Raw genomic sequence first — 13,631 nt, forward strand, 5'->3', positions numbered from 1 at the left:
AGTCACTTGTGACATCTGTTGTGGACTTTATATTTGGATTGGTCTAACTTTTATGATTACTTATCAGTTTTAATTTTATGCTTAGAGGCCTGCTTGTTCATATCAACTGGTAATTTACAATGCCCCTGGGAAGTGCCTGATTCACCAGTATCTTAGGTACTCATAATTAGTTTATTCTACCCTTGGAAGAATCATGATGCTGCACGTACATCTTTTGCTATTGCAACTCTGCCACCTGATTCAGCAACTGCATTGCTACCTTACAGCGTGTTGTTCATATCTTAAAGCCTTGAAAAGTGCAAAACTGCAGATGGACAGGGGTGGAGGTTACCTGCCTGCTTTACAAGAGAAAAACCTGTGAGATCCTAGAAGAAAATAGCTCCACTTTAATTTCAACGCCGGTTTTGCCGCATTTTTATTTTGTGTTAGGGAAATGCAAAAATTTGGGGACAGAGTAATACTTGCCTGCACTTTATAGAGAAGCCATCAGAGGATAATATTCTTGTTCATATTGTTTTCATCACTCTTATGATTGCTTCATTTAATACTACATCTTTTCCAGTGCCTGTGTTGCTGCAGTGTCCCCCACTAATAACATCAGCATGTTGCAGTCACTGCTCCTTCAAAGACTAGTATTAATTGAAGCAATTTATTCTACCAGAGCTGAAGATGGCCTATTTATACTTCTATATAATGAATATTAACACGTTACATTTATCTTGTCGTGTCCTGTCAGCTCCTTTTTCTGCTTCATGCGGATTTGCTGCCCCGTACACGCTTTGCTCAGGCTCGGCACAGTGGAACATAGGTGTTTCTCTGTGTTACCTAAGAGATCAGAGATGCTCAGCAGCTATCACAATATGGAAGAGAAGCAATCCTGAATTGGTATTGTTGCTCCTTCATTGACTTGCTGGGAAAATAATGTCTCATTCTGCCAATTAATGGCGCAATATCTTATTTCAGCAAAAAGGTAATATTCATAATTTATGTCCCTCAACATAATATTAAATGTGATGCATATGCAATATAAAATATAAAGTATATGGTGCTGATCCATTCCCAAGGGGCATGAGAAGTCTTATACTGTGTCAATAAAATCTGTAGGATTACAGAAGACTGCTACTTTAATTCTGCATGAAACTCTTCAGTCACAGTACTGCAGAAAGCTACTGTACACACAAATGCATGTACAAGAATATCCTAGCTTCCTTAATATTAGTAGTATAAGGCATAGTATGTCTAATCGTCATTTATGTCCTAGAGCTCTACTATATGTAAAATAGTTGGCTTTTAATAATATGGCCATTACACTTAATTGAACTGAGCTTTCGCTAATGAAAAACATAAGGAAACCACTTCCTCTCACATCGAAATATTTGATATTCTCTGCAATGAAGAACCGTAAAAATAGTGGAGCAAGATACCGCTGAGTTATGCTAGGTAAGGTCAAAATCGTTGGTTGCAGTGAACAGCAGAATTTGTAGAGCAAGAGCTGATAAATACTTTTACACAGGCTTCTCGAGAATGAAAAATATTAGCGCTGAAATACCTCTGCCAAAGCCTCTGTTTGTAGTCCTCTGTCCTCCTAAACTACCCCCACAGTTCTGGATTAGATGTTGTATTTTTCCCCCTCTGGGTTTTCCCTATCTAGTATGTAGAAATTATTGTAAATGACATGGAGAGAGAGACTCTATATCCTAGACTCTAATTACTCTCTGGATGATAGTGGTTTAATACTGTAATTGATCTTACATGGCAAAAACATGTTTCTGATACTAATTTGCATTTTGTTTTAATGTAATTTTTATCACTTTTCATTGGGTTTGAGCCCTTTGAATTATTTTGAAATTTTTCTTCCAATTTGTATAATTTTTCTGCTTGTTATTATGCAGCTTCTTGCTGAAGTACATTTTGTTCGCACAATTGGAGATTTGTGTTTTCTTAAATCTTAAATAAGAATTTCACGGGATTATCCATGTTATAGCGTCTCAGTTAATGCTACTCTTCTCTCTTAATTGTGAGCCCGTTCCCTTACATGGTTTGAAGGGCATTATGCTACTTCAAGGGCAGTCTTCATGTGGCATCTTAATCCTAGACATTTGCCATTTATCTCACTGTGCTTCTCAGAAGAGCAGTGGTGTATATGTTTCCTTAGATATGTCAGTTCAGGTCAATTGCTCTTTCCTACTCAAATCCCTCCTTCAGTGTTCCTGAACTTTCGTTATTTTCTATTCTAGGTCTATACTCAATTAACTTTATATAAGCGTAACTCTCAGGGTTCAATGGTATTATATATGTTTGCTAAGCTAAAGCACAATCGTGATTGTAGGCTGGGACCTTAAATTGCTCCTATGCACTTTCTACATAGTTTCTCCCTGGCTGAGTTCTAGGAATGGCTTCATTTCAGCAGTGGGGAATGGATTTTTCTATTGGAGATGAAACTATTTGAGGTTTTACAGTATTCAGGAATTATGACATTCATCATAAAGACTAAACCAACACCTTTGACCTTTGTGTGAATGATAATATGCCCTCTACTAGCCTTAGAGATGGTGATTAATCCACTCACCTGAGATGGGGGCAAACTGATGAGATCCCAGGCCAAACCTTGCACTCTGGGACTTGAATCAAGTTGTTCTGCACTTGAGAAAAGTATCCTAATCACCTCTGGCTGGGAGCCAGCATTCTGTGAAACACCGGTTCAGTTCTGGTATCTCTGGTGAATTCAGGAACCACCGGGCTGTCGGGCTGTTCTTTGACTTCCTTCATATATGCACTTACTCATATCCTGGATGTGCCAAACCTTCCCCGTGAAAAATTTTTTTTGTTTAGAAATATGCAGACAAGCTCTGCCCTTTTATCTATTTCTCATTTCACAGTCTGCATTGGGAATGACTAAATGTTTCTAGGAAATGGTTTGTATTTCATGTGAAAGGGTCTCTGTAGATTATTTGAAGTCAGCAGCAGTAGTTGTGTTGTCTTATATCTAGTTTTGTTTCTAATTTTCCCATTTCTTTGTCATCATTATCTTAGATATTCACAGTTGCGTCTTTTACTCTTCTTGTAGAAACTGACTCCTCCACCCCAGTAGTAGTTGTCCTGTTCTCCCTTGATTTTCTTCCAGCCTGCCTAAATCTTGTTCAGACAGATACTAAACACAGTATTAAGACTGTATATTCTTCTCAGCTGTGTTGTGACTGTTCTCTGTGCACCCTACGCCATGAGACCTGTGGAGTCCAAAATCACACTGGTACTTTTGCAGCCGTACGGTATTTACAAGCTCACCACCTATAGGCAGCTCACTTTCACCCTGCACAATTTTTTTAACATTAATTTCTGTGTTTGTTTCTTCAGTTGAAGTATCTCTATTTCTCATTTTTCCTTTTCATAAGTGTTTGCTTCTAGTTATGCAAGATGCATATTATTATTTCATGTCTGGGTTCTTACCACTCCCATTTATTTTTCTTACTGTTCTAGTCTCACATATTTGCAGCACTTCCCAGCTTTGAGATATCTTTGCATCTTAGACATTTTAATTTTAGTAATTTGCTATTTCCTGTTCCAAATCATTAAAAAAAGCTATTAAGTAAATAAGATCTTAATATTGACTTGCTCTAAGCTACCTCAAAACTTCCCTCCTCATCTTGATACATCATTCTTTGCTGTCGCTTAGAAGCTCGTCTATAAATCATGTGATATTGTCCTTATTCAGGAAACAAATTCAAATTGTCCTAGGTTTCACAAGACCCTATATGAAACAAAACTAAAATTCAGATACAAGTATATTGTCATCTTTGTTTCAGTTACCTATTAATTCTGCAGTACTATTGACAAAGCAGTCAAGTTTGTCCAGAGTGGCTTGTTCATTATAAGGTCTTGTTGCCTGATGCTCATCTTCCTATGATTCTCTAGAGATGTTTTATTATCATTTATATAGCACCATAAATTTGCAAAACACTAAAATTAGAATAAGCTGCACTCTTCTCCCTGAAGATCTCATGTTCTTAAAGGCCCATTAAAGCAGCAACAGTCACATAAATGTGCTTCGCTGTCCTGCACAGAAAACCAGGGTCCTGTTGGACAAAGAACAGTGGTATGGTAACCACAGAGGAGTCAGCCCTTCCCTACTTCTCCATATTTCTTACTTTATATTGGCTAGTCATTGCCTTTAAAGGCAATGATGCCTTTAAAGGGCTTAATGTCTCAGGAGATGGATGATGCTGTTTGCTGAAGTATTGGGAATGAGAGAGCGCAGCTTCCCATGATCTCCCTGCCCTTCTCTGAACTTTTACCGTGAAGATGCAATCCTTGTGTGGCCCTGTAACAGCAAACTGGGCGTTTTGAGCATTGAACAGGATGTGATAAAATTTTGACCCAAAAGATCATCATGCTGATCAGGGTTGTTGTGGTTTAACCCCAGCCAGCAACTAAGCCCCACCCAGCCGCTCGCTCACTCCCCCCGAGTGGGATGGGGGAGAGAATTGGAACAGTAAAAGTGAGAAAACTCGTGGGTTGAGATCAAGACAGTTTAATAGCAGTAAAGCAAAAGCCGTGCACGCAAGCAAAGCAAAACAAGGCATTCATTCACTGCTTCCCATGGGCAGGCAGGTGTTCAGCCATCCCCAGGACAGCAGGGCTCCATCACGCCTAACGGTGACTTGGGGAGACAAACGCCATCACTCCAAACATCCCCCCCTTCCTTCTTCTTCCCCCAGCTTTATATACTGAGCATGACGTCCCATGGTATGGAATGTCCCTCTGGCCAGTTGGGGTCAGCTGTCCTGGCTGTGCCCCCTCCCAGCTTCTTGTGCACCCCCAGCCTGCTCAGTCGGTAGGGCATGGGAAACTGAAAAGCCCTTGCCTAGTGTAAGCACTGCTCAGCAACAACTAAAACATCGGTGTGTTATCAACATTGTTCTCTCCCTAAATCCAAAACACAGCCCTGTACCAGCTATGAAGAAGGAAATTAACTCTATCGCAGCCGGAACCAGGACAAGGGTCTTCACGCTCCTGTGGAGTTGTTTCTGATATTCTCTGGAGTGAGTTTACCACGACATCTCAATATGATTTCCCCTGGGGAACTAATCACTCAAGCAAGTCTTGGGCAGCCAACAGCTGCATCATTAACAAAGTCATGAAGTTTCTCTACCACTTAAGACTTGGTTCACAATCCTCTGCTTCGTAGTTTTAATATGTTTTCGAGTTCTCAGTGCCTCTATGGCTATGGGTGCATAGGCATTCCAAACCCACTGCGGATGCTCGGAAGCAAGCTACATCTTTAATACAAACAAATGCAGAGTATCGGAATAGAATAAACATCTGGACGTAGATGACTTGCAGGTATTTCACTACAAACAAGGTCGAGTTATGCTGGACCACAGAATATAGCTTAAATCAGTTCAGCTGGTGATCTTGTCCAGTGTCTTATCCCTAATAACGACTACAAGCTTATGCTTCAGGGTAGAAATGTTAGAATATTCCTAATAATTATGTAGCTGTTATAGAAGTAAATTGTATCAGTCTTCGGGTTTGCCTGCAAGTATGAGAATTGATACCTTTATATTTCCCTAATCCTGTTTTATTGTAACTATGGATTATACAAATACACAGTCCAAAATGCTTTTTAGATTTTTCTTAATTATGATCCCATATTTCAAATGAAAATATTTTGGTACCTTCAAGGCAACTCCAGTCATAAAAGGGGAAATGATGTTTCAGGGAATCCTGTCAGTTCCTTAAGAATTACACATAATCCAATGTGTGAATCCTACTAATACCTTGCTGTGAATGATATTGAATGACAGCAAATTCCCTAGATTACTGATATACTGCATTTAAAAAAGAATCGTGGGCTTAAATGTAGATATTTGCTTTACTTACTATTTAAATGGAGTTCCTTTTATTCCTTAGAACTGCAACACAGGAGTGTCTAATTTGTTCCATTTATTTAATGGGCCACTGCCTTACTTCATATTTGTCTCCTGTAAACATTCATTTTCTTGTTTATGTTTTGTTTGTTTGGGGGTTTTTTGATTATCACGTTTACTTAGAAACTGCTTTTGTAATATTAAATGTTTCAGTAAATGTTTAGCTGTATTGCAAGACTGGCAAAGGGAGTCAGAGGCCTCAACATGCAAAATATACATACATGGTACAAGGACATCATATTTGATATACACTGTGTTGACTTCAAGTTTAAGAAACAAATTGTCATCGAAGTGAAATCCATTTCAGTTCAACTTTAATCTAAAAGCATTATCAGATTATGACTGGCATAAATTAATTTATTTAACTCCATGCACAGAGCAGCTTTCATATTCAGAGAAAATGTGCTCTGGGTTGATACAGGCGTCCCCGCCTCACGGCATGAGAACTGCCTGCCTCGCACTCTCTCCTCCGTTTCATGTTTGTTAGAAGTTCTTCAGGTTTCAAGGCAGGGGGTCCCAAATTTAATTTGTTTGGATAGTGTAACCTTAGCTCCAAAGCAGTTACCAGACAAAAGTTTTCAGGCTGTGGTAAGGTCGAAGATGCATGCTCTGGATTGATTACAGCCCTTTCAAACATTACTCTACATCTGCTGGAAATTATCTTGTTTTATTTCTTATGGGAATCCCATTTTCCCTGAAAAGTAGATCATGTTTAGGACGGCATCATACTTACAATGGTGTTAGACAGCTGTGACATGCTTTATTTGGACAGGAACTACTGCATCATAAACTATAATAATGTAGATGGTCTTATTCACTGTTGTGATATAAACATTAAATATTCACTTTTTATGCTAATGTCAGTTTTCAACTGTATTTACTAGTAGTTTGGGATTATTTTAATCTCCATTTGTTTGGGCCTCAGACAGACATTTGTCGTAGTCCAGTGGTGTGAGCATTCACAGCAGAGTTAGAAAAACTAAATTCAAGTTCCTGATTCAAGGAATAAGTAATTATTGTGTAGTAGAGCAGCATGAACACACAGACCTTGCCGACAAACAGATGTGTAACAAATAAGTGAGTTTATCATCAGTTGCATCTCCTAAATGAAGTGGCATGCAGGTTCTCAATCGAGTTGATCAAGTTCACAGGAGGTAGTAAATCTTGCAAATCAGTGTTTAAAGCATGCAGCCTTGATTTATGTGAGCAGAAGGATGGTCTGCCTCGTGCTGATGAGGGTCTTCACACTTCTGTGGAGTTGTTTCTGATATTCTCTGGTGTGGGTTTACCACGACATCTCAATATGATTTCCCCTGGGGAACTAATCGCTCAAGCAAGTCTTGAGCAGCCAACAGCTGCATCATTAACAAAGTCATGAAATTCCTTTGTAGAATTTGGCTTCTAATTTATCGATGGGAACTCAGGAACCCCAAAGTTACACTGACATCAAGTTTTCTTTGGAGGTCCTGACAGATACTAGTACCTTTCAGGACAAAATCCTGAACAGCAGGTTCATGAGGCATACTTTGGATGACATCCTTTATCATTTGACATTCCCAGGTTGTCTAGCCATGTAATTGTTTTGCTTGTGGGTTGAGTATGTGTGTTTGGAGCTATACATTGCTTGTGGAGGTTGAAAACAATGTTAAAATTGTGACTTTCTCTCTCCAAGCTTTTCCTTGCAGTTCTGGTTGAAAATGCAGTAAGTATTGATAGAGGTCAGAAGCACGTCTCAAGTCAGAATTTTCCAACAAATACCCTTTTTTCTGAATGACACAGTTGTTGCCTCTGGTTTGTCTTTATTGGATGGTTGAGCTTCTGATGTATGGCTAGAACTACAGGAGCAATATGGCTATTTCAGAAAGAGAAGCTAGGAAGAAGGTTTAAGTTGAAAAGCTTTAATAAAGTAGCTGTTTTCAAAACTTGAACTCCCATAACCCAGTAACTTGAGAATCAAAAGAACCCCACCCAGACTGCCATTAAATATATGTTCCAGAGACCATTGATTTTTGAAATACATCCTATAAGTGCTGATTCTGCAAGCGGTTCTTTGTTATAATCAGATCTAAAAGCCCTTTATCTCCTATCAGCTGATGGCTGTGCTGTAACCTTTGGCTTCAGACTTCTGGTAGGAGCATGGTACATATTTCTACAAAGAATGAAAGTCTAACGGCCTTATCAAATAACAGCAGTACTCATTGTGTTTAACAGTGCTGGAAATTAGTTTTTCGGGCACTGATCTCGACAGGTCAGCTGTCACAAATTGGTAGATGTATCTGTAAATACATCGGTCCTATAAATAAAATTCTGTCTGCAAGAAGTGGAAGTTAAAATTGGCAGACTTCTAAACAAATGAAATGTGCTGAAGCACAAGGATGCACAGGAGAAATCCCTTCTGGAAAAGGTTTTCCTCATCATTTATCAACTTTATCTGCATAGTTTGTGCCTCCATAGAGAACACTATGGAGTTCTGTGCTGAAGTGAAACATGCTCCCCCTCCTTGCACCTACCCCTACTGAGTAAAAGAGAAATCTTTGTCTGTCTCCTTTCGAATAAAAGGAATAAATTTATGTTTTTTGCACTGGCATGTTTCCAGCTCCTTTTACGAATTCTTAGTGTTAACGCAGAATGCAAAACGTAGGGTATTCGAAAAGTCTAAGACCCTGATATGAAATCAGATAGAGTTTTTGAAGGGAAAAGGAGTGGGAGAAGGAATTGCAATGTCAGTCACCAGTGGTGAAGTAGTAAATGAGTGTGTTACATTTCCCATTTTTTAATAACTGTTTAATCATCATCTGTAGATTGTGCAAGACATTTTGGCCAAAACCTTCCACGTATCTTTATCATATACTTACTGTATAGGACAGCTGAAGAAGGCTTGGACAGTAAACTTTCTTTACAGATTTGAGATACAATATATACCACACGCACCTATACTGGTCTTTGAAGTCTGTTGAACCGTATTGATTTATGTCATCTGACAAATTGGTCAATTTTGTTTGGCAGTAGCAAAAGCTAAGAAACATCTGGACGTATTTGAGAGCAAGCATCTACATTCAAATGTAAAAGATACCATGGCTATAGGTATCTACCTGTATTGCTGCAGGCACTTTTACGTGCAGAAGCTCATCTGTCACTCCAAACTGGCAACACAGGGGGCAGTTCTCAGAGACATTTAGCCTTCAGGAGTGTCATTAGAAAGCTGAATATTATTCAATCATTCTCCTCCGCCGTCCTCCAGGTCAGCTGGATAAAAGGAGGTGTAGCTTAGTTCTTTCCTCTCCTGTGTCTCAGCTTTGAAGATTTAGTGACTACAGAATAATTTCCATCAGTTGTGATAGTTATGATGGCTGAATATTCACTGAACGTCCTCGTCTTTTCTAGTTCCCTGTTTATTAGTTTAGTGCAACAAAACGAAAATAAAACTATACAGATCTCTCCCATCACATTTTATCTGTTGGTTTGCTTTTTGAGCCTTTAGGATAAAACTGAAGTCATAGAAATAAATCATGTAGGACATCTAGCCGTAGGCGTTTTCAGTGAAATAATTTCTTTCCAAGAAGGTTTTGACTTATTACATGAAAATTAGCTTCTGGCAGGAAGAAGCCACATTTCACAGATCTTGGACTACGTTTGATTTCTCCAGGGCATGCCTTCAGCTAACAACACTGCTTCCACATATGTGAGCATAGTATTGGTGTTTAAGAGTAGAGCTGAAAAAAAGGAGGAAAGAGTTTCTACTTGAATACTATTTATGACTCTTCTGAACAAAATGATACCATGGATTCTGTTTGAAGGCAAAAGGAGTGTCTGACTGCTGCTGCTGCTGGAGAGCATATTTAGTTTGAATAATCCAAAGGTCACTTAAGATTGACTTTTCTATTGAACTTATTCTATTGAATTTTACTGCATTTCTCTTCAGAAAATGCAGTAAAATTGATTCTTAGAGTGATACATTTAATTGAAAAGTAAAATATTTAGATGTAATGTTCCAGGGAGATATCCTGAAAACGTGCATCCAGGTACATCTAGCAGATGCATGAAGTACTGGTAGATATGAGATATTTGATCATCAGGAGCCTGGGAACTTGAGAGGCTGTCATTGTTTTACTGATGAGGTAAAAGTAGGGCAAGAAGAGAGAAAATAGGACTTAAGATGGGATCTGAAGAAAGTCCGAGAGAGAAGAGGAGGCAGTTTGACACCACAGAACCTGTGTCAAGAATTTATGACCGTCAGTGAACAAGAACGTTATGCAGCAGGAAAAAAGGTTGGCCTTTGATAAACAGTAGGGTATGATTTGAAAAATAGGAGGGGATCCGAGCAGAGAGGGAAATGTGGGATAGCAAGACCACAGATAATCCTGAGGACTGTCAGGCAATATAAACTTACTGGAGAGAAATATCATATCAGAGTGATCTAAGCGAAATAATATGACAAGTACTACAGGTAATAGAGCAGCTATGTTATAGGCATTGATGAAAATGCATTCAGGCAAGGTGCTTGTTTGTGTCCGTCCTCTGAATCTCACTAATTCTGATTCTGCGTTAAAAAACACACACTTCTCTTATCCTCTCTGTATCAGTTCTCAATTCGGTCAAGGTCCTGTTAACTGTTTATGTAAATACTGAAAGATTTCTGCCTAACAGTCCTTCAGACTCACTGTACTTTCTGTTGTAGTTGGCGACGTGGGACTCTGAGAAAGGACTGAACGGTAGTCTACAAGAACGACGTCTGGGCAATGACTTACAAGGACTGACACTCAAAGTGGTGACTGTCTTGGTATGATCCTACTTGAGTTCAGGAAACAAACGCTCAAAATAAAAAGAATCTGACTATTTTGGGCACGTCCCTCAGTATTTTTCCCTATCGTTTTCAGTTCTGCATTTTTGGATGATCAGTTACATAAGCAAGGAAGATAGATGATGGCCTTTTATTATTTTATGTGAAGCTGTGCACTGTCAGAGAGCATTTGTTTGTTTGCTTATGCTGTTTTTCTTCATTGTAATTCCTACTGGGCATGGAACCAGCACAGGCCATGAGTGCACAGGGGTGCATTCCAGATACCATACTCTGATTCGGATATGCAGTTTCCATCATTTCATGGATTTTAAGATCAGATGGGCCAATTATGATAATCTAATCTTGGCTCTTGTACACTGCAGGCTGTAAAATTTAATCAAGTGTTTCCTCCATCAAGCTCATAAATTCCCATTGAGATAAACTATATCTTTTAGAAAGGCGTAGTCTTTCAAAAAAATCATTATGCTTTTGGGACTACCGTCTGTTAGTATCCGGAGTGGTAGCAGAGCTCCTATCAGCTAAGTGCTAATTTAGGGGCAAATTCGGGCCTGAATGCATTCCCGTCTAAAATATTGTAGTTTGCAGTTTGCAGAATGTGGTGTCTTTCTGAGATTTTTATTTATCTTTTTCTGAATCATGGTACAAATAGGAAGTACCGCATAAGATCATTAAGGCACTCCTCCCGCGAAATGCTGCATTTCCTGGGTCCCAAAACATACTTTAATATAAAATGCTCCAGGAACCAGTAACCACAAACCCCTTCCACGAGAACGTCAGTCGCGAAGGCGGCCAACTGCGATGGCTGTGCCGCCAGCAGCCCCGGCGTCCCCCCGCAGGAAAGCCCATCCCTGACAGAAAACATACCGCAAAATGCTGCATTTCCTGGGTCCCAAAACATACTTTAATATAAAATGCTCCAGGAACCAGTAACCATGAAGGTTATTCTTTGAATTTTCAAAATTTTAAATATTCACAAAATGCAGCATTTTTAGCTCGTTTCAGTATGTCTCCTGGATAAAAGATTAATCGTTGTCTGTAAAAGAGGGCTTTCTAAATCCGACATGCTCTGAGATAGATGGACAGTAGTAATGTTCCTATTTAGGACTCTACGTGATTAACTTGATATCTAAGGTAGGTATCTGCGCCTTCTTTATAGTCAGTGAGAAGAGGCAGGTACTTCAGAGAGCAGTTCATCCTGTGGACACCAGGAAGCTGCTTAGAGGGGGTTGAATTGTCCTCTGGAGTCTCTGTCTCTTCTCACTGACTATAAACTGTGGAAAACCCAAGGCCATGGACAGGACTCAGGTGATGAAGCACTGGTGCCCGGTTGGGATGCTTCAGTATCCCACCTGGCCTACAGTTTTTGCCTCAGAAGGTTATGAGTGTCTCAAAATCTGTGCCGAGTTGTCCAGAATTAACTCAGGAAACATCCTTTTGCCAAGAAAAGCAAACGAAAAAATTTGTTTCAAGTATTAGTTAAGATATTGTTTTGTTCTCAGGAAGAACCTTTTGTGATGGTGGCGGAGAACATACTTGGGCAACCAAAACGATATAAAGGATTTTCCATTGATGTCCTGGATGCACTTGCCAAGAATCTGGGCTTCAAGTATGAGATATATCAAGCTCCTGATGGCAAATATGGACAGCAGCTTCAAAACAGTTCCTGGAATGGCATGATTGGAGAACTCATTAACAAGGTACACAGAGAAGAAGCTGCATCTAAAAAAAAAAAAAAAAAAAAAATCATCATCGGAGTTGGGTGTCAAAGCTTTATAAGGGGGTGGTTTAAATTCTCCCTTTCCTCCATTCCAAATTACAAGAGAATGAATTTGGATGAAAGTACCAGTGCAGAAGACTTCTGAGCTATGGGTGGTTTGAGTGTGGTGTAAACTGTGCAATTTAAGACCCTGCACACAGGGTAGGAGCTAGACAGTCTGTTGTTCTATTTACTCCCAACTGTTCTCAACATAAATTGTATCAGTGTAAATTTGTGTGTTTACATAGCTGTAAGAATAAGAAGAGAGGACATATAAGTGTGTGTGAATGAATGACTACAGAAAATAGAGAAAAAATAATATATTTTTCTTAAAATATTAATTACTATTATTTTAATTTTTGTCATTATGTCTTTGCTACTTGTTTGTAGGTATGACTTTATTTGGGTCACTTTGTGGCAATGCGTTTGATAATGGTCAACTCTCTGACTCCAAAACAGGAAAAGTGTCCATAGTAATATACCATAAAGAAGTGTTTTGAAGGGCCAGAATTTAAACTGATCTCAAGATTATTCGTTCATTTAAAACCGAGAGGACCAAATTTCTTTTCTTAATTACAGTCTTGCAAATCAGGAGTAAGTTAATTGAACTCCATTGAAGTAAAGGGGGGAAGTCCGTAGCTTAGAATCTGCTAGAGAATGAAATTAGAGTGTATTTTGTTCGTGTTCTCACTATCTGACATGGGACAAATGTTAATCAAGAAGGAGAATCAAAGGAATTAATATTCCATGTTGCTGCCCTTTGTAGAAAAGGTTACTCTTCTGGAGTTATTACTGAAAGTGAAAGCTTTCTCATTACCTAGTAAGTAGGCGGCTCAGTATCTGGTAAGTAGATGTTTAGAAAGAAATAGAAGCAATTAAAGCGATAGCAAATGTGTGTATGATAATGGGATATTCTTGGTTGGTGCTAGGAAATATAAATAATTTTGTACTTATTTTGCATTGACATAAGCTGTTTGAATTTCATTGACTTGAAAATGTGGTAAGAAATCCTGTTAAATTTCTTTGGAAATTGCTTTCTTTGAAGCAACAAAGTACCTATTACGGTATTTTGAAATGGTATTTCTGCTACTAGCTTTTCCACTGACTCCAAAGGATTTCAAAGCAGACCTCCCTCACCTAACATTTG

At 38.9% G+C, this 13,631-nt stretch overlaps 1 protein-coding gene across 1 annotated transcript in view; it reads left to right on the forward strand.

Moving 5' to 3' along the window:
* GRID1 (glutamate receptor, ionotropic, delta 1) overlaps positions 1-13,631 on the forward strand; it is a 328,149-nt gene that overhangs the window by 261,602 nt on the left and 52,916 nt on the right. Inside the window, 2 exon segments of the mRNA XM_009334645.1 lie at positions 10,606-10,707; positions 12,228-12,425. Of these exon segments, the coding sequence (XP_009332920.1) occupies positions 10,606-10,707; positions 12,228-12,425 (300 nt within the window).

Source organism: Pygoscelis adeliae, unplaced genomic scaffold (assembly GCF_000699105.1).
Source record: "Pygoscelis adeliae isolate BGI_AS28 unplaced genomic scaffold, ASM69910v1 Scaffold361, whole genome shotgun sequence".
Lineage (NCBI taxonomy): Eukaryota > Metazoa > Chordata > Aves > Sphenisciformes > Spheniscidae > Pygoscelis > Pygoscelis adeliae.